General features: G+C 38.2%; 1 protein-coding gene across 1 annotated transcript in view; it reads left to right on the top strand.

The window, feature by feature from the left end:
* CNTNAP5 (contactin associated protein family member 5) overlaps positions 1–19,854 on the top strand; it is a 285,860-nt gene that overhangs the window by 59,478 nt on the left and 206,528 nt on the right. Inside the window, exon 2 of the mRNA XM_050339553.1 lies at positions 12,298–12,408. Coding sequence (XP_050195510.1) covers positions 12,298–12,408 — 111 coding nt within the window. The remainder of the gene's footprint in view (positions 1–12,297; positions 12,409–19,854) is intronic.

The following is a 19,854-nucleotide window of genomic DNA, read 5'->3' as shown; positions in this document are numbered from 1 at the left end:
AAAAGTGAACCTTTTCCTTATTGGATAAAAATGGCATCTTTAGACAAAATAAATGGTAACTACTAAAGTTCTACTGGCATTTAAATCAATACTTTAAATCAAAACTGCCATCTTGTTGAAATTCCCCCTTTTGTTTTTTTAGTTGCTTGAATTTTTACTGTGTTTTTTTAAAATCAAGAATGCCCGGTTTTGTTAAATCCCATGTGACAGAAATACTACATTGCAGTCCTTAGTGTATTTTATATCTGTTATTTATTAATTCTGTTATTAATATATGTTAACTAGTTACAGAGCAAGTTTTGGATAACCCTAGTTGTACAGTCCTGCTTGTTCTGGCTATGCCCTTTTTCCTTCTTTTTCTATTGTGCTGTACTGACATAGGTTATGAGAGTATTCTCCTCCAGCTCCAGTCCTCTGGTGTTCTGTGTTAAATCCAGGAGAGTTACTTTCTATCTGTCTCTGAAAATGATGTAGAAAACACTAGACGGGTTCAAATTATCATGATAGTTAGCAGATATGAAGTCTGTCCTTTTGCATGTTAAACTATAAGTTGATTTTAAATAGGACTAAGTGAGTCACTAACCAGGTATGACAAGTATGGCCCTGACACCATCACTCTAACTGGCTTCTCAGATTCCCACTAGCGACGAAAATCTCATTCTTTGGGATTGTCAAAGGCATTCCAGATTTCATACAGATTTTTCTGGATACTGAATTTAAAAGCATCATTAATGCTAATAAAGGGAACATGTATGCTGAGTCTATTAATAAGAGATAATATAAATATTATCCATTTTAATGGATCTTTTGGGGCATATCTGTTCTCTAAAACATAATTATTGAATGAGGATACTGTTTCTGCATTGGTAGTCCCTGTCGATCCTCTCTGTTTTCATCCACACTCCTCTGTATCATCAAGCAGTTGCATAGCTCTCACCCTTACTTGCTACAAGAGTGAGAAACAGCTTTTCCTCAAACTGTTGCTGTCCTGACCAATGAGGGTAGGAAATATTGCATTTGAAAAGCTGAGCTCAGCAAGACTCAAATCCTGAATGGGTCTGTAAGTGAACAGTTACAGACTGCAACTGTTAAAAAACACCCGTACCTGTTCAGTATCTGGATACCAAAGCTTTCCTAACAACCTCTAGGGTTGTATTTGAGGTTGATGGATAGGGCATCACTGGGAAAGATGATGCTGCCATCACCCTCATGGTGTGACACAGTCTTCTGACTGCTTACTGGGGCATCTTCTATTGTTACATTTGAGAGCCTCTTCTAGTACATCTTGCATAATGTCAGTGGGTGATGCAAGTTTTGCAGAGGGCTATGAAATACATTTCACTTTAAAGGAAAATTCAGTGACAGAGATGCTAAAGTGGGTCTAAGTTGTAGGCCAGCATTATGGTCATGTAAAGGCTGAGGACTGGGGTCATATAGTGTCATGAATCTTATTCAAAACCTGAGATTAGAGCCTAAAGTTACATAAATTATAGCATCAGGGTCTCAGTACTGATTCCCAAAATAATCACGGTTAATTAGAAAAATTAGTTTATAAACTGTCTTGCTCGCTTGCTATGTTAGATCTAAGAGATCTGTTGGTTTCTTTTCTACTATGGCACCAAAAGTACCACTGTGACTGATGAAGAGGGAACACGCTGTCCTAAGAAATGCTTGGAAGAAAATTTTCATCTTTAAGCCAACATCAAAGCTGTATTCACCTTGCTTTAGAATGGGAATTCTGAACTTTTTTCAATCCAGTCCCTTATCTAAACCATTTACTTGCATAAAAAAGTCTTAAAAATTGGTGTTTTGGGGCTAAATAAGGCATTTTTGTTGGAGGTTATTGAGACATGAAATGATTACTTATCATCCCTTGAAATGACATTACATTTAAATGCAATGGTACATGGGCACTTACTGCTACCTTCATCTGTTATTCCTTGCTCACAGCCTGCAAATTGAACATTCTCTCAGCCTTATGGGATGCACTGAAATTCTCAGAGTTATAATTGCTTTTCAGTGAGCCATCCTGCATGTTACACAATTTGAAGAGTCTCTCTTCCAAACAGAAAACATTTAGTGAACCCCTCCAAACAGAAAGCATTTAGTGAACCCCATGCTGTCTATTCTTTCCCTTTTAATCAGTTTTATCCATGAGCTCACCAAAGATTCAAAGGGAAAATAAAAATTGAATTTATTTGATCATGATTGATTCGAAAATTCAGGGGGCAACCTCTTGGTTATTGATGGCTTTTAAATTGCTGTGCATTGTTACCTGGGCATGCCTGTGAAATTCATCAGCATTCCACACCTTTCTAGCTGCCTCTGTTGTTTGCTTAGAGATAGCAGCTGTAAATTTAGATGTACACAATATAACCTTACCAAAGATATGGTGTTGTCTGAAAGTCTTTGCAAGGTCTGCCTGTATAAATGAGCCCTTTTCCATAGAGGTCCATAGGAACCAGAGCAGAAAAATTCTTTCTTGGGAAGGAGAAAGCTGAGGCCTGATCAAGTTTCCCACATGATGGATGTTGCCCACTCTCACTGCCCTTCTGGACTTAAAAAGAGAGGGAAGAGGAATGGGGCATCCCACTGACACAGATACTCATGGGTCTTGCTCCAAGGTGGGGGAAGTCTGTACCACTTCAAAGAAACTGAAAGTATATGAACCATAGTACTGTGCTGGGAGAGCAGGAAGAGGCAAGAACTTATAAAGGCTGACTCTCCCTTAACTTTCCTTTTTACATTCATGCCTGAATTAATGAAAATTGAGGTTAAGTGTGAATCCCCAGAAGGAAGCCTATCATGGGAATTAGATTATCATTTTTGTTTTTTAAGGTATGTGTATTAACCCTGTGCACCTCCACAAAGGCAGAGTAAGGTATTAGGAGTCTTCACTTACAGGTCTGATCTTATGTGTCTGTGGTCACAGGTGTGATGGTGAAAAACAGTTGGTGTTGAGATGCTCCACTGAAATTTGCAGCAGTGCTGCTCCAAGCACACTGAATTTGAAGGTGACTCAAGGTGTGGGGAATAGCATAGATGTCCATCAGTTTGAAAGGCTTATCCATTTTGGAGAAGTAGGGTAGTAGATAGTAGACATCCAGTTTAGGGTAGGAAGGCTGTGCAGAGAGAACTGGATCAATGGACTGAGGCCAGCTGTATGATGTTCAACAAGGCCAAATGCCAAGTCCTTCATTTGGATCACAACAACCCCATGCAGAGCTACAGGCTTGGGACAGAGCCTGGAAAGCAGCAAATGACCTGGGGGTGCTGGTCGACAGCAGCTGAACATGAGCCAGTGTGGGCTCAGGTGGCCAAGAAGGCCAATGGCACCAGAAATAGTGTGGTCAGCAGGACTAGGGCAGTGACCTACACATCAAATCCTGCATTCAGTTTTGGGGCCCTCACTACAAGGAGGATATTGAGGTACTGGAGTATGTCCAGAGAAAGGGCAAAAAAGCTGGGGAAGGGCCTAGAGAGTAAATCATATGAGGAGTGGCTGAGGGAGCTGAGGTGTTCAGTCTGGAGAAAAGGAGGCTCAAGGGGGGAACTTAGTGCTCTCTACAACTTACCTGAAAGGAGGTTGCAGCCATGTGGGGGTCAACCTCTTCTCCCAGGCAACCAGTGACACGAAAAGAGAAAATGGCCTCAAGCCATGCCAGGGGAATTTCAGGTTGGACATCAGAAGGAATTTCTTCACTGGCATGTTGGTTAGGCATTGGAATGGGCTGCCCAGCTAAGTGGTAGAGTCACCATCCCTGCAAGTGTTCAAGAAATGACTGGACATGGAACTTACTGCTGTGGTTTAGTTGATGTGGTGGTGTTTGGTCAAAGTTTGGGCTCCATGCTCTTGAAGGTCTTTTCCAACCTTAGTGATTCTATGATTCTATTCTATGATTCTAAGTGGTCAAACTATGTTTCTGCCTCATTCAGCTCACCAGTTGTGTTAAGCTACCTGAGATGGTCAGCTCCCCACCCCTGCACATAAAGGACTTGTCTTTCCCAAACTGGTTTTCATGTTTTAGTCAGCCTGATAACCTAGGTGCTGCTGTTGTTATGCAGAAAGCTTTTCTTTATTTCTCTCCTGTTTTTTTTTGTTTGTTTGTTTTTTCTTTTTCCCAATAAACTTGATTCTCAGTGAAACAGGTATTTACATTCCATTTTAAAAATTGTATTTATATAACTTGGGAAAACTGCCTCACCAATGAATTCCTGAACAATCTTAACACTGAGTAACATCAGCAGAAAATCTGCTGTACCCCTCTGCATTTTAATTTTCTGTTGGTAAATGCCTACAGAACTCAGTCCAACTGGCTCTGGTGATTTCTGTGTTTTTCTTCTAGTAATGATCCTGGCAGCCTTGCTGATGGGTGCACATACATTAGCAATTTTTCCCTGCAAATTCGGTGTTGTTTTTATCGTATTACCATATTTTAAGGCAAATGCCATTCTGCTTTTTAGAATAGTTTAATTGATGGAGCCCTGATCTCCTTCGATTATGACCTGTGGTGAACAGATCATGCTTGTAGCAAAGTCTGATGTTTTTGAAGGGGATAGAGTTTCTGTTTCAGTGAGCGCTGCTGTAACTTCTGAAATGCTAAAAGACAGGTTTGATCTTTGGACTGTATAAACTTTCAAACTTTGTTTGAAATGCACAAGTAACAAGTCTCATGTAGGCCAGGATAAAAAGGATGGTTGTGTTGATGTGATGCTGTGTGACCATGGAAAAGGATTGTAGAAAAGGCCATAGAAAAGTTCTTAGATGGTTTTCTTTAATAGCACAGCAAAAAACTGCCCTGTGCCGACAAAATCTCTTGCCTGTGTTTTCCTGTACAGAAGGGTAATCTTTGGATACATTTCCCTGCTACGGTAGGAAGGGATTTATGCTGTCTGTTTCCTGAAGTGTAATACATGTCAAAAGGGCAAACTTCAGGTATAAAACCTCTTCCATTCACTGGGTCAGCTTTGTAGCTTTCTGCTCTCAGGTCAAAGACCAAAGCACTCTAATATTAATAGGATCTCAGAAATGTTGAAGGGAGAGCCAAATAGGCACAAGAAGCATTATATTCTGAGAAGGAAGTAGTAAGAACTCCTGACAACTGCTGTTATAACTGCTGAGAGTAAATCACAGGTTTGGACAATGATATGCCTTTGCAGGTTGTTCATTGGAATATAAATATTGAAAGGCAAAGTCAGCACATCCTTATGTTTTGATCTTTTTTTATTTTCCATATGAGTGATTGCAGTAATTGTAGAGATATCAGACTGTCCTCTAATTCAGTGGATTTCTGTGATGGATTTGCTGTTCATTGGAAACATCACATTCCTTTTCTGCAAAGAGACTCTGATATGATGAAAAGCATATAGTATAAGACAAAGAGATGGGTATCTTCATTTTGTAGCTGCAGACATTATGACTCAACTAAATGACATGGACTATGACAGAACTGAAATCTTAGAACATTTGTTCCTTAAACTTCAGACCATTTCTCTTTAACTAATTTATGGTTGTAGTTGGCTTAGTCTGATGTTCTTTCACCCTCTCAAAACAAGAATTGTTTCAGCATACTAGTTTACTGGACCTGCATTGATGGTTATTTGAAAGTCACATTTTGAACCCAAGCGTCATGTGACCTCTCTGTTCCTCAAATTCTTTTCCTACTTATTATTGTGAGTAAGAGTTACATGGCAGACATGCTTGTTTTGGTAAGAAAATACGATCCACTATTGAATCAGTGTTATGAGAGTCCCTTGAGTTATTCAAAATTAGACTTGACCACTTTTTGTGAGACAAGGTTATATGTGCACACTATATCATAGAATATATTCTATAATGCACTGATTGAATAATAGTTTTATGCCTTTACATGCATATGAAAGGATATTTATGTAATTTACAGTCACCTAGAAAGAGTTCATGATTAGCTTAACTACTGATATTTATTTGCAGTATAGAAAGAAAAGAGAAAGGAACGTTGTGTTGTTAAGTACTTTCTCTAGTGTCTTATATCTTGAAAAATATGCCATGCCTTTCAGCTAACAGATGGAGTTCACATCTGTGCATGTACGTGTAGCCAGTCTCTAGGAAAAAAAAAAAAGGAGGAAAAAAGGAATTTTTTTTTTTAGGGAAAACCAGGAGGTTTGATTGTTTATTTGTTTGTTGTTGGTTTTCTCTTCATGTTTTCAAGAATCATTTACCGAGATATTAAGATATTCATGGTAGTAAAGATGGTAGTAGAACCCAGCAGTATGTTGTAGCCTTGGGTGAGATTTTTTTGTAGGGACTGTGATACAGAAATAATCTCTTCCAAACACGTAGCCATACTCCATGTTACTGCACTTTCTGTGTCTTTTGTGTGTGTGTTCTTTTAACACTCACAGAAACTCCTCCTTCTCCTGTACACATATACCTCATTGGACTAGTGGAGTTTAATTTCCACAGTAAGTCCAAGTATGTATTTCTTGTATTTTCAAATGAGAATTGCAGCTGTGGAAGGCAGGAGAAAAACAGATGCAGTGAAAAAGCATCAGTCGTCACTCCTGAGGACTGTTAGAGGCATGGTACAAAACACAAGGTTTATGTCTTTAAAACAAAGTATGCCATTATGTGGGTAATGCTAAGAGGAATTTTATCTAACCTATAAATACCAGTGAATCTTTTCAACTTCAAATCCCAGTACAGACACAATTTACAATTGAAATCAAAATGATGCACACAATTTAACTTCAGTACCATCTGTAACTCTGCTGGTATTTTAATAATGAATAAAATTATATCTTGGCAACAAAAGTCTCACTTAAATAAAATACCTTTAAGTTCCAAGTGAGACCTCTAAGAGCAAGCTACAAGGCCTCTGGTTTACTCTGATATCTCCTTCATGTTTACTATAAAATGGATATATCTGTATTTAAATAGTTAACAGTGGCAAAAGGTCTATGTGACTCTCTGAAGCCCTTGCTAAACTACCTTTGAAGCTCAGGGATCATAGATCAGGCAAGGGTTTGCAGAGCTGCCCTCACTACGCCACTTGTATCTGGTTCAGCAGAGATATGCAAGCAGTGACGTGCCAGGCCCTGTGTACTTGAAGAAGAGCACCTACAGTAAACAGTTATCTTCCCTTAAAAAACCTTTTATTACCACAGGATGGTGTAGGAGGAATGTCACTTACTGTCTTCTGAATCTGTCTTCTGGACTCCATTGTAAGACCTAACCACACCAGTCTCTGTGTTATAATTTTCCCTTCTTTTTCATCTTCTTCAATTTGTATATTTTGCAGAGAGGAGGCAATTTTGGCTTTGTTAATAGCTTGCATGCTGTGTTCTGTTCCCCAAACTTCCTTCAACTGCTTTGCTGGGTGATACTTGTCCCATGTTCTTACTCTGGGTACTGTTGTCATGGCATTTATAATTAATTCATGATGCTTATGATCGCTAATAGAGTAGCTGCAGCATGGACCTGAGTCTTATTGTGGCTTGTCAAATACTTTCCATTGATGCTGATATGAGATTGTTGATGTAAGTATCAGTATGAGAAGTAGTTATTTATCATAATGATAGGAGATCTTGACTAAAAATATACTGCCATGTAAAAACAATGGGAACCTCACCGTCAAGTATTTTCTGCACATTAGTCTAGGTGAGGGTACAGTACTACTAAAAGCAGTTAAAATCTGATGTATGGGGAATCTGTGAAACCTGAGGTTTAGTAATCTTTCACTGATTGTGTCCTCTCCATCAAAGCTTTTGTTAAGAAAATACTAGTGACCTTTCTGAATGGCTTTCACAAGTGGAAATCAATCTGTTTTGTCCCACAGAGTCTTCAAGTGGACCATGGAAATAGGATCAGGACAGGTTTGTTAGTACATCTCAGTTGTGGCTGGTAATGAACCTGCCTGTGTTCCATGGATTGATCCTCTTTGAAGGACATGCTGTGTCACTATGAGGGGTTTCTGGGATTTATGATTTTCTAAATATCTTCAATGTACACTTATCAGAAATCTTCTAAATTTATTTATTGGTGTGCATGAATGCTGGGTCAACCTTGAAGAAGGTTATAGACCGGCTCATGCCATGCCTACCAACACCAGGTTAAAACATGTACTACAAGAACTAGTAAAGTTGGTCCAAAAGTCTGATTTCTGTGCAAACTCAGTTTTGGTCATGTGTTATCTGTATTTCAGAACATTGCTATTCTTCAGAAGCATTTGAAATCCTGTCTCTCTAGGACTTGTATACATTTTTCTCTGTTATTTTTTTTCATACTTATCACAGACGTCAAAGGCGTTCACAAAATACAGAGCTTGTTAGATATTTGGGTAAAAAGGCCTGTTCTGAAGTTCTGGGTTTTGTGATAATAGCTAAAGCTGGTATTATCTGACATGTTTTGAAGGAGCCTAAGAGTTAGTTATCTCATTTGGATGTTTTTAAACTGATAAAATTTGTATTTGTGGTTTTGTCCAAAACATTTTCTCTTAAATTAAAATACATGGGGAAAGAGAAAGAAAAGATTTCCTTGTTTTTATTTGGAAGGCAATTAAAACTACAAGAAAGGAATCAAAACCAATCAATAAAACAACTTCATAATAGGTTGATGAATTTATCCTTTGTTTTTGTTAATTTATCATTATTTTCTAAAAAATCATTAGTGAATAAAAATCAGAAAAAACAAGTTGATAAAGGTAAATATTTTTCTTCATTTCTGAAGCAAGATTGCTTATGAAAATTCCAGTAATACACAACACTGTAAATGCTTTCCATAATTGTTTTTTATTCAGAAGTCAACATATTCAAGGTCAGCAACTTTTCTCAAATGCAAGTCAACATCTGTATTATTGTGTTATTTGCATGAAGGCTTATAGGTACAATTAGACCTTTTTCATTATTTCTTTGCTAATTATCTTCTCAGAAAGGAAACACAGGAGAGAAAACTGGCTAGTAAATGCTCTTTTGTGAGCATTCAGATGTTTTAAATTCTGTAGTGTAGAATTTTTCATTATTAAAACCAATGTGTTGGAGGATGCAGCAAGGCTGTGGAGCCTAGCAGCAAGGAAAGAATGTAAATAAGAAGTGAACATCCAATCATATGTGAAGGCTGGTAATAATATATAGATAATAGAGCTAAGAATAGTTTGGTATGTAAGATTCTACAGGCAGAGTGTGAGTGCAGCTGTGTGATAACAAGATGTAATATTCTGGATGAAGTAATAAAAGCTGAATTTAGGCCATCACCATCAAGTGCCCAGTTTTATTTTTGTGGTCGTCCTCAATATACAACACCACCAATGTTTTTAACAGACTCAAAGAAGCAAAATTCCTGATCTAACAGGCAAACTTCCAAAGCAAAAAGAAGTATAGGTCAGGAACTATAAACATGGGAGCACTTTCAATAATGGCTTTTTTCTCTCACATGAAGTGGAGGAGACAAAGTCTCTTGAAATGTGTGTGCTGGGATTATATGGTGGTAATTAGGATACATTGGCTTTGATTTTGGTTTTACCATAGATCTTCTATGATCTTGCATAAGCACAAAATGTTTCATGTCTTTATTGTCTGCACTCATCACAAAAGGAAATATGATAATAACAACCTTTCTGGGAGAGTTTTCTGATCTTGAGAGGTGTGTGTTGGGTGGCTTGTTTGTTTTTCAATACTGCCTTCTTATGGAAGCAGGGCCAATGGGATGATCCTCACTGTGTGCACATTCCACCTTTTTGAACTCTGTACCCTATTTCACCTAAGTTTTGCAAAGAAATATCAATCTCAAATCTATACAGTTGTACATGTATAGTCTCCAACAAGAGTTGCATCAGAGCTGTTCTGTGTATGATTTGGATTGTTGTGCATGTACAAGGTGACTGAAGCATCCCAAGCACTTTACTGTTCTGTGCTTTGAAATTGCATTTGGCATGTAAAAACTGTGCCATGTCCTGCATTGCTGATCTGTGCATGTAGAGCTGTCGGTGCAACCTCTGGTGTTGCAATGTTAGTTTTGACTGAGGGGAGGGCAGAAGACTGATCTTGCATCTTGTCAGAGTATCCATTCAAAAATAAACTTCACTTGGAGGAAATTCCTGCATGCACAGTCAATCAATTGTTGCTCTCTTATCTGTTGGAAGTTGGACAGCATTACTCCTAGTGCTCTCAGAACTATCATCAAATTCTTAATGCTGTCCTAAGTGCTGAAGCCTTAAACTTACATGTTTATATAATTAGATATCATTTGAGGAAAGATTTTCTAGATGTAGTGGAGCTGTTTTTTCTTCCCTTCCCCCCCCCCCTTTCTTTTGTAGGAGAATACAAAATAGGGATCCTAGAATTTGGTGTGAAAATGATGTTGTAGTGCTATAGCAGCAAAGATCCAGGTATACGTGTATGGGGACAGAAACAAACGATGTGGAAATGTAGGTAAAGCATCTGGTAGTTAGAACTAATTGTCACTTTTCAGGCTAGAGCCTCCAGAGATCCCAGGGAAAACCTTAAATGTGTTGCTCTGAAATGGTTTACTCTTGCTGTGATGCTGAGACACTCAGTGTCCCATAGGCATCCAATCCTACCTTTGGGGAACAATGAGAACCCAGAGACTGTCACTGAGACTCTTGCCATGGGCAGCTGGGGAGTACAGGCTGATGTGTTGAGTTCTCTTGTGGTCCAGAAGTAACCTTCTTTCGAGAGGTTCCAACCCCATCTGTTTGTTTTTTAAAGAATGTGGAAGTTTGGGTGAATTCAGTGTCCTGGTGTACTGACCATTTGAGATTTTTGCTCAAGTCTCTGTTCAGGTTGCAAGTGGCAATGAATTTAAGACCCTTATTTTAATTTACATGTTTTTGGGGTTTTTTTAAGTCCAAATAGAACAATTATGGCCTGATCTCATGGTGTACCAGGAGACCAGCCCTCCCCAGACATTTCCGCATTGCAGTCAGAAGTTCTCTTTGCGATTCAATCATAGTCATAGAGAATCTGCTCAGGACCGTGGTAACTTGTTTTGTTGCCTAATTATCCTCATGGCTACAACAGCAGTGGAATACTTTTCCTTAATTAGTCTAACTTGCAGATCTTGTTAGGCCTTTTTGCTCTTGGTAATCAAAGAGATGGAAAAGGTTCTGTACAGAAGTTTGCTTTTTGATATCCATCACTCAATACACTGATATGAATTATATTGATTACACTGATTGTCTTTCATATAGAGCTGGATTTTGATTACAAAAATATCTGTACTGCTTTAAAGAGTCATTGTAAAAGAGATGAGAAATATTTTAGTGTGACCTATTATGGAGAAAGTATCACCGAGTTTAAGAAATGCTAAATTTGTTGTCATACTCTAAAGAAAGTTTTGCTTTTATTCTTGGTCTTTTGCAGCCCTGAAGTATCATGAATGGATTATTTCTCTTCCCTTTCCTCCATCCCCATCTTTCCCAATCTTTGCAAATTGTATATTTACACTCTGAGTGCAAGAACACTGTGGTGGCCTGAGATCCTGCTGACCTGCAGGATTTTTCCAGTAATTAGAACCATGTTTACTCTATGGGAGATTCAATTAAAAATGAGAGGAGTTTATTATTATTATTCCCTTCTGAAACCCCACATTATGTTCTGGAGTGTGTATGTGACAGCATTGTAATGAGCAAACTTACTCTACTTAATTCCATCTTTATTCAAATATTATGGGACCAAAAATTCAACTTGAGTATTAGCCTAGCCCATCTGTCCTCATGCAGACATGAAAGAAAGAGGGGACATAGAAGCTACTCATGTGAGTGAACAAGTCTAATTTGGCTGTGCATCTGTGTGTGAGCTTGGGGAAGAAAAGAAGGAAATGTTCAGGCTTTGTGATCGTAGTGCAGCATGTGACTCTTGTGAAGCACAGGACACGCTTTCACATGTTACAAAAGGCCAGGTGGCATGTCCCTCTGTGTCACTTGTACACAGAAATGTGAAGTTCTAACTCCTACATTGCATGCCTGTTCTGTGGAAAAACTTTACTGAACACACCACCTGGGTTGTCCTCTAAAGTCTTCCAGGGCATTACTGCACTTTTCCAGTGGCTTTTGAAATAAGTCCTTACTGCATAACTGCAGCATAGATTATCAAATTTCATTCACTGAAGTTGCTGTCCCACCAGACTGTCATTCTGCAGGGTAATTTTCAGTTTCATGAGTGAAATCAAACACAAGTGTGCTCTGCCTCCAGTCTCTGTCTACTAAGTAGAAGCAAACACCACTTAGAGATGACACAAGCTGACATATGTGTTGCTCATATAATGACCTCTGTGTTTTGTTTTTTACCTTTTTTTTTTAGATAACTGCGATGATGCACTGGTATCTCCCTTACCTTCAACAGCCCTTACCAGTTCCTCTGAGCTCTCCAGTACCCACAGTCCCAGCTTTGCAAAGCTCAACAGGCGAGACGGTAAGGTTGCAGTATGAAAAGCCTAAACTATTCTTTTTAAGCATATTTATGAAGAGTTACTTTTTCTGTTGTTTGTATGCAGTGCATTAAGAGACAAATTGAATAGAGCCATTAATTTATGCTTCTGACATTGAGCTATGTAGGAGCAATTTCTTCCTTTATTATAGAAAGCTTCTATTAAATTGGAAACTCTCTACTTCTCTTGTAGAAACATCCTTAAGGAAGTTCAGATAATCTTTCTGCTTTTGATGAGTTTCCATAATTTTAAGAGCCTGAAGGTCGTTAATTTAGAGGTCCCGTTCTAAAATGTAGGTGTTAAAGATAGTAGTGACTAGATACAAAGTTCTAGTGGAATTCAATGATTATACAATGGTAGAAATAGTGAATATGACAAAAACTTTGCAGACATTTGCAATGAACAATGTTTGAGGCCCAAATAATGAGTTCACACACAAGGAGAAATTATTAAGATGAAACTTGGTACCAGAAAAGAGAAGTTGGCAGTATCTAGGGCATCGTTTGACATCCCACTGCAAATTTGGGTTATTAACTCCCATTTTATTCTCAAGTTAGAGCCTCTAAAGGTGGAAAACCCTGTATTATCAGATTTCATATGATTTTAAATTTAAGAATCACTAGAAAGTATACTTCGAGAAAAAAAGATTTTAATTGAAAATAAATGAGAATTTTCCTTCTCAAATATCTCTGAAGTGTCTTTTTTAATCAAACGCCATTTGATAAATCTATAGAAAGACAGTAAAGGGTTCTCTCTTATGTACTTATCAGTAATGGAAAGGAGTTGCTAGTTCATTAGAGAAGTGCTAGATGGGAGTTATTATATCATATATATACTCTTGAACCAAAGTTTTTCAATAAGTAAAAAGTCATATGGTAGTTGCTCAACAGAAAAAAGCTGTAAACTCTGAGAATTATGTTTGAGTTTTCCCTGCCTTTGTCTGCAGCTGGTGACTGGGATGGTGAATAGATATGCTTATGAGGTTGTGCAAATGGCTCTAGAGACTAATCTTTTCTGCAGAAATGAGGAAGAGATTCAAAGTCAATATTATTGCAAGTCAAGCTCTGGTTGTACTGAATTTTAAAATGATATTAATAATATCTAAAATTATGAAAAACATTTCAATTTAAAGTCAGAAATTGAAACCGGTTGTATTTAACTGCAATATAGTAGTATTGTCATGTAGTGAGGGGTAAGGCGTTGTAGTTTTTTAGAGATTTGGTATTGCATGTTGTCCTTTAGCACTAATCATGACAATAGGAAGACAAGAGTATTGAAACCAAGTCCTAAGTGGATTGTTTCAGCAACGTTTATTTCATGTTTTGGAGGCTTACATTGTAACTGAGGAGCTGAAGCCAACTCAGAGACCTAGAAGTTTAATTCTGCTTTGCTTAATTCTTTTGTTGCATGGACTTTTGTAGGAATGTGCAGATGTAGTGGCAGCAGATTTCACATGGGTACTTGTTGTGGTTTAACCCCCAACAATAATGAAACCCCACATAGCCACTCACTCTAGTGTGGCCTTACCCACAGCCACAGTCCTTTCAGAACTAAACTTGCTCCTGGCTCACCCACAGCTGCAGTCTCTGCAGGGGTGTACCTACTCTGTCAGGGGCTGGGCCATGGCCACCTGCTTTGACACACTTCAGCATGACCTCATGCATGGCCATAGATGCTTCAAGGTGTATTTTCTCTAGTGTGGACTTATCCTGGGGCCACAATCCCTTGCAAAGGTGCACCAGATGTGTACAGATGTAACAATGGCCAAAGGCACTTTGAGATGGACCTGCTCTGGCATGGGCTAATTCACAGCCACAGACACTTCAGGGTGTCCTTTTGCCACATGGACTCATCCACAGGTCACAGCCCCTTCAACTGGAGTTCACACTGGAGTTCCAGCCTGTCCAGAAGAGCAGCACAGGAGCAGCAGCAATGCCCTGGCCGCTTGCCAGCCCAGGCACATGGCCATTGCTGTTATCAAAATGTTCCCAGGCACAGCAGAGTTGGATGATAAGCAGTACAGCAAGCAGTGAAAGCAGAATGTAGCTACTAATGAGCACTAGACTCTAATAAACAGTAAAGGAAGCAAGCCCCATGGCAAACATAGAAGCCTGCTGATTAATAGCTAAACAGCAGTAACAGCTATAAATTCCATCTAGCACATTCCAATCAAATCTGTAATTATCCCAAACCCTTTGAGACCCACGCTGGGCACGTGTCATGGCTCAGCCCCAGAAACTCAGCCCCACACAGTCACTCACTCACTCCCCCCTGGTGGAATGGGGAAAAGAATCAGAAGAGTAAAAGTTACAAAAGTTGTGCATTGAGATAAAGACATTTGCTTATGCGCAAGCAAAACAAAACAAGGAATTCATTTACCACTTCCCATGGGCAGGCAGGTGTTCAGCCACTTTTAGGACATCTGGGCTCCATCACACAACTTGGGAAGACAAAATACCATCACTCAGAACATCCCCTCCTTCCTTCCTCCTTTTTCCCCCAGCTTCATATGCTGAGCATGATACCATAGGGGAAGGGATATTCCTGTAGTCAGTTGGGATCAGATATCCCAGCTGTGTCCACTCACAACTTCTTCTATCCCCTCACAACTTCTTATACCCCACCTCCAGCATCCTCACTAGTGGTGTAAGGAGCAAAAAAGGCCTTGTCCTTTGTGTAAGTACAGCAGTAACAAAATAAAACTGAGCAATAACAAAAATATCCCTGTACAATAAACACTATTTCCAGCACAATCCCAAGGCATAGCCCCATACCAGCTGACATGAAGAAAACTAAGTCCACTTGTGCTCGAACCAGCACAGTTTTTCATCTTGGGTTGGAGGAGCAAGCAGTAGCAGATGGTGGCTGAAGAAACTTTCTTTGACCCTCACTTGAATGCAAACAATCTTTACAAGAAATAATATTCACTGACAAGGACTGAGCTATGGCCTTCTGATAGTGTTTTGATGAGTCAGTTTAGCTTTGTAATTGATAAGACAGCTCTGCAAGGAACAATGCCTCCAGGTAGAAAGCCAGATCAATATATTTGTTAATGTAAATATGAATACAACAGGTGAAGATGAATTTGTAAAACACAGCCCAGACCTTCATCAATAGAATGTTCTAATTCATCAAGTTAATTCAGTAAAGGATAACAGTAACTAAAAAGCTGTTGTTTAAAAAAGACCTATGGTAGTGGAATGTGCTGTTTAAAAAAACACACACAAACTACCCATGAGTAAACCTTTGTGTGAACAACTGAAAGTGCTCAATTAAAATGCTGATAAAGCTGTACTTGTAATAGTAAAGTAGTTAATATAATTCTGATAAATGTGATTCTGAGTTATGAAATATATTACTTATCCATGAGAGGGATTTATCAGCTTTTTTGCTTACAGTAAATAAATAAATAAAATAATAAGAAAATTGCTATAATAATAGCACTGTATCACCCAAAGTTCTTATTAGCTCTTAGCCTGAATAGTCAGTATATGCAATTATGTATGAGAATATAAAACATATATATTGTCAAAAAGAATTTGTTTTATGGCCACGAAGTGTTTGATCTGGGCATTAAAGTAAAATTCTGCAGCAGGGAAGCACTTAGTTGCAGCAGGAAGTTCAGGAGTTTTTAGTGCAATTTAAAGCCAGTTGAGCTGTTTGCAAGGCACTGTAGGGTGGAAATAATAATTCCTTTTGCTTTGTATTAATGAACTGCAAATAAACATGGGCATCCTGAGCAGCCCTGGGGAACAGCAAGAAGCACTGACTGTGTAACACTGTGCTTAAATGCAATTTTTGAAACAACTATGGCAAAATGTACAAATAGCCTGAAAAAGAAACAAAAGTATTTGATCATATTTCTTGGAATCTTATGGGTCTCCAGCTGAGCAACCATCAGATCTTTGCTCTACTCATACTTCTAGCATTATGATTTGTTGCCATGGAGAATATGAGCAATATATCAGATTCCTGTGGTACTGTTTCTTCACTGGGGCGTTTTCTCCATATCATGTTGAATGTCTCCTTTGAAATGATCCATAGAAAATATGAAATGTGTGAACTGTGAGGAATGATGGTGTAACCCAATGTGCAGAATCACTTCAATGCCAGTGGGAATCTGATGGGCAGAAGGAGAAATTTTATGTCCCTCAGACATGTTGCAAAATGCCAAACATGGACTTTATTGAGCATCCTGTCTCTCTTGTTTTCATGTGAGAGGCAGTGTGACATCTTCATACATTAGTACTTTCCAGATTACCCAAAAGAAATGTTTAGATCTGGTGGGTACAACCAAAGCCAAATTTTATCTGGTTTATATTTATGCCACACTTACTAAAAGCTGTATGGTCCTCTTCAATTTTCTTGGGCCCAACTGCAGTAAAAGGATGTCAGAGTTGTGCTTGTATCTGTTCAAAGGGGTTGATGTCCTGTAAACAGTGTCTTCAATAGCCCATGTTTTTGCCTATTAGAACTTTCTTGTCCTTTGTCTTGGGTCTGCTTGCAACCCCAGGACAAGCATCACTAGTGGGTAGAGAAGCAAATGGCTGTAAATAGTTGCTATGCTTTGGATGTGCTTTTTTGCTACTTACTAGAAAAAGTACGGGATGGAGTATTTATACACTATAAGGAATGATCTGCATAAAAGAAATGGGGAGACAAAGATTGTGGCAGTATCCAGTATCCCTTGTGCCACCTGCTCTGTGTAACAGAGCAAATATGGAGGAAAAAAACACATTTATTGATTTTTTGCACTCACAGCTGTATTTGGTGAGGATTTGGGATAACCACAAAAGCAAGCAGAAGCTACATGTTTGCTTTATTAGCAGAAGTGAGAGAGGCCCAGTGGGAAAAGCTTTAGTTTTGCCCTCAGTCTTGCAGCCAATGCAGCTTTGTTGTTGCAGGGATTTTAGCTGCCGTTCTTACAACAGTAGAATTACTGTCCATCTGTGGAAATGGTAATGATGGAAGGCTTGGGAGAGGAAAATACAGTGGGCTTTTTTCTCCATTGGAAAAGATATATGAAGCGCAGCTGCTGTTCTGTAAAGACGTGTTCTATAACTGATATCCCTCCTGCAAGACCAGCTCTGGAGAGGTGATGCTACAAGCAGGTGTCAGTGCTGTGTTGTGCAGCGCTTACATCTAAAGAATGACATTTCCAGCAGACAAATCTGCTCATGTAAAGAGATATGCAGTTCAGAGAAACCATATAATCTGTGATTTTAGAGCTCAAGCTCACCACTGATCTCCCAAATTTCCATTCAGTGTGTATCGTTGGTTTGACTTCAAAATTATAAGCCTGAGGTGCTGTGCTCAAACTGGAAAATAGCAGTGCATAGTAAAGCCAAACACTTTTGTGGAAAGCATATCACATTCCTGCCACTTCTTACAGCATAAGAAACAGAGCATAAAGTACATAGAGTAGCTATTTAGTTATGATATTTGATATCATATTGGAAAGCACCCGTACTAATAAGATTGGCTTAAGAATTTATGTATAAACACAAACAGAGAAAGAAAGTGTTTTTGGTTTTGGGTTTTTTTTAAATGGAAAACTCATCAAATAAGTTATTTGTTAATAAGTGTTTTTCTCAATCCAGTTGTTACTGTTGATGTTATAGAAAGACAATAAAGGAAAGATGAAAATGCCCAGATTTCTTTTAATATTTATGAAAACATCTAGGATAGGCTCTTTGGAGTCTTGAAGGGAACAACTTTGCTATCACAACTTCTCAACCAAATTTTTATATCGGATTAGTTCCTGGAATAATACTGCAAAAAAAGCAGCAACTGTTATTTTTAGAGTCTATTTCAGATATTGGATATTACAAGCCAAAGGAGTTTTGCCTTTCGATTGTAGGTACATTATTCACAGTTCAGTGTAGGAGAAATCTACAGTTTGTTGCCTTTGAATACAGTTACAAAGTTTGTGTCTTAAAGGCAGAAAGAAGTGTTCTTTATATAACACTTTAAAAAAAAAAAAAGGAAAAAATGTGGTTGGAGAAGAAACATTGTAAGGACTTTTAAAAGGAAGTACTATAGTCTTACATAAACTATATCTAGTTTATCTATATCTATCAGGTTTAGACTGAAAAGAACTATGAAGTAGACAGAAATACTGAGTGATGAAGTTCCTAATATTCTGAGTAGTCTTTCATGGCATGCTCATAGGAGAGAGTATTCTATTTAAGGCAGGTAAAATAATCAAAATGATGACAACTTCTATTGTGATTGAAAAGGGTAAGATAAATCATGGCACTAACAAACACTATGCACTGGTTTAGTTGCAAACTATTTTCCCTGGAGAGTTCTTGTAGAGGAATGAAGACTGAGTCATCTGGGAGAGCAGGCACGATACTCAATTCAAGCTGTGGAATAGATATGCTTCTGTTTCAGGAATTAGGATAAATACTAAATTAATGTATTGTAAATAATGAAAATTCTAAAATTTATTCTTAGTCAAAGAACTTTCAATTGTGAGTAGGAAAGTACAATGCAATCTAGGAGGAGAAACATTTTTAAAGTACAAAGCTATTGAAATTGAGTTCTTTGTTATAAACCACATTTATTAATATTTCAACTCTCTTCAATTAATTCTTCAAGGAGCAACTTTGAGACAGATCAGTTAATAAGATTAAAATATTAAGATAAATCCAGGTATTTAGAACGAAAGTTTAGAGATGCATTTTGTTTGGAATGCTTATTTGCAATCATTCCTGCAGTTTATATGAGGAATTGTTAATCCTTTACTCCCAACTCTCTATTTCCCCCTTTCTTTCCCAATGTGACTGTGTTCACCGTAGTCACACGCTTTTGTAAACTTCATTAATAGTGACTGAACAAAAAGAAGATAGGTTGCAGAAGCAGAGGCAGCTTCAGAATTTGCTACCTTGGATACTTTGTTGATGGCTTCTGTATTCTTCACAGCTGCACTGCTTGCTTATTTGTAAGCCTGAAGTGAATGCTGGGTGCATACAGAGAATAAATATCTGTAAGTAGAAACAAGCTAAAGGAAAATAAACGTAGCCTATAATTTAAGAGTGTAAAAGAAAGCAAGAGAACATAAAATAATATATTCCAGTCTGGAATGATTTGCCTTTTAACCATAAGCTCCCATTTATTGTGGTAAGCGAAGTGGTAAAACGCAAGCAGTGGTTGCAGTTCTGTTTCATTGGCTTGTTGTTACCGCAGATCTGTTTAACCTCTAAAAGAACTGAAGCAATAGCACATATCTTTACTTTTAAAGGACAAACATGAATTACAAGCTCATGGAAGAGAGGCCACTTTCCAGTGTGAAGGCACTTTTAGTTGTTCAGTCAAATGGTCTCTAGCTTTACAACAAATTATGCATTTACAAACTGTAGTTAAACAATTCTTTCAAATACTTAGTAGGGCTCAAATAAAGATAACTAACATTTTTGCATTTCTTT

The sequence above is a fragment of the Myiozetetes cayanensis genome, unplaced genomic scaffold (genome assembly GCF_022539395.1).
Source record: "Myiozetetes cayanensis isolate MyiCay16 unplaced genomic scaffold, myiCay2020 scf9, whole genome shotgun sequence".
Taxonomy (NCBI): Eukaryota; Metazoa; Chordata; class Aves; order Passeriformes; family Tyrannidae; genus Myiozetetes; species Myiozetetes cayanensis.
Note: the sequence above shows the minus strand (reverse complement) of the source record. Positions and strands in the feature narration are given on the sequence as shown.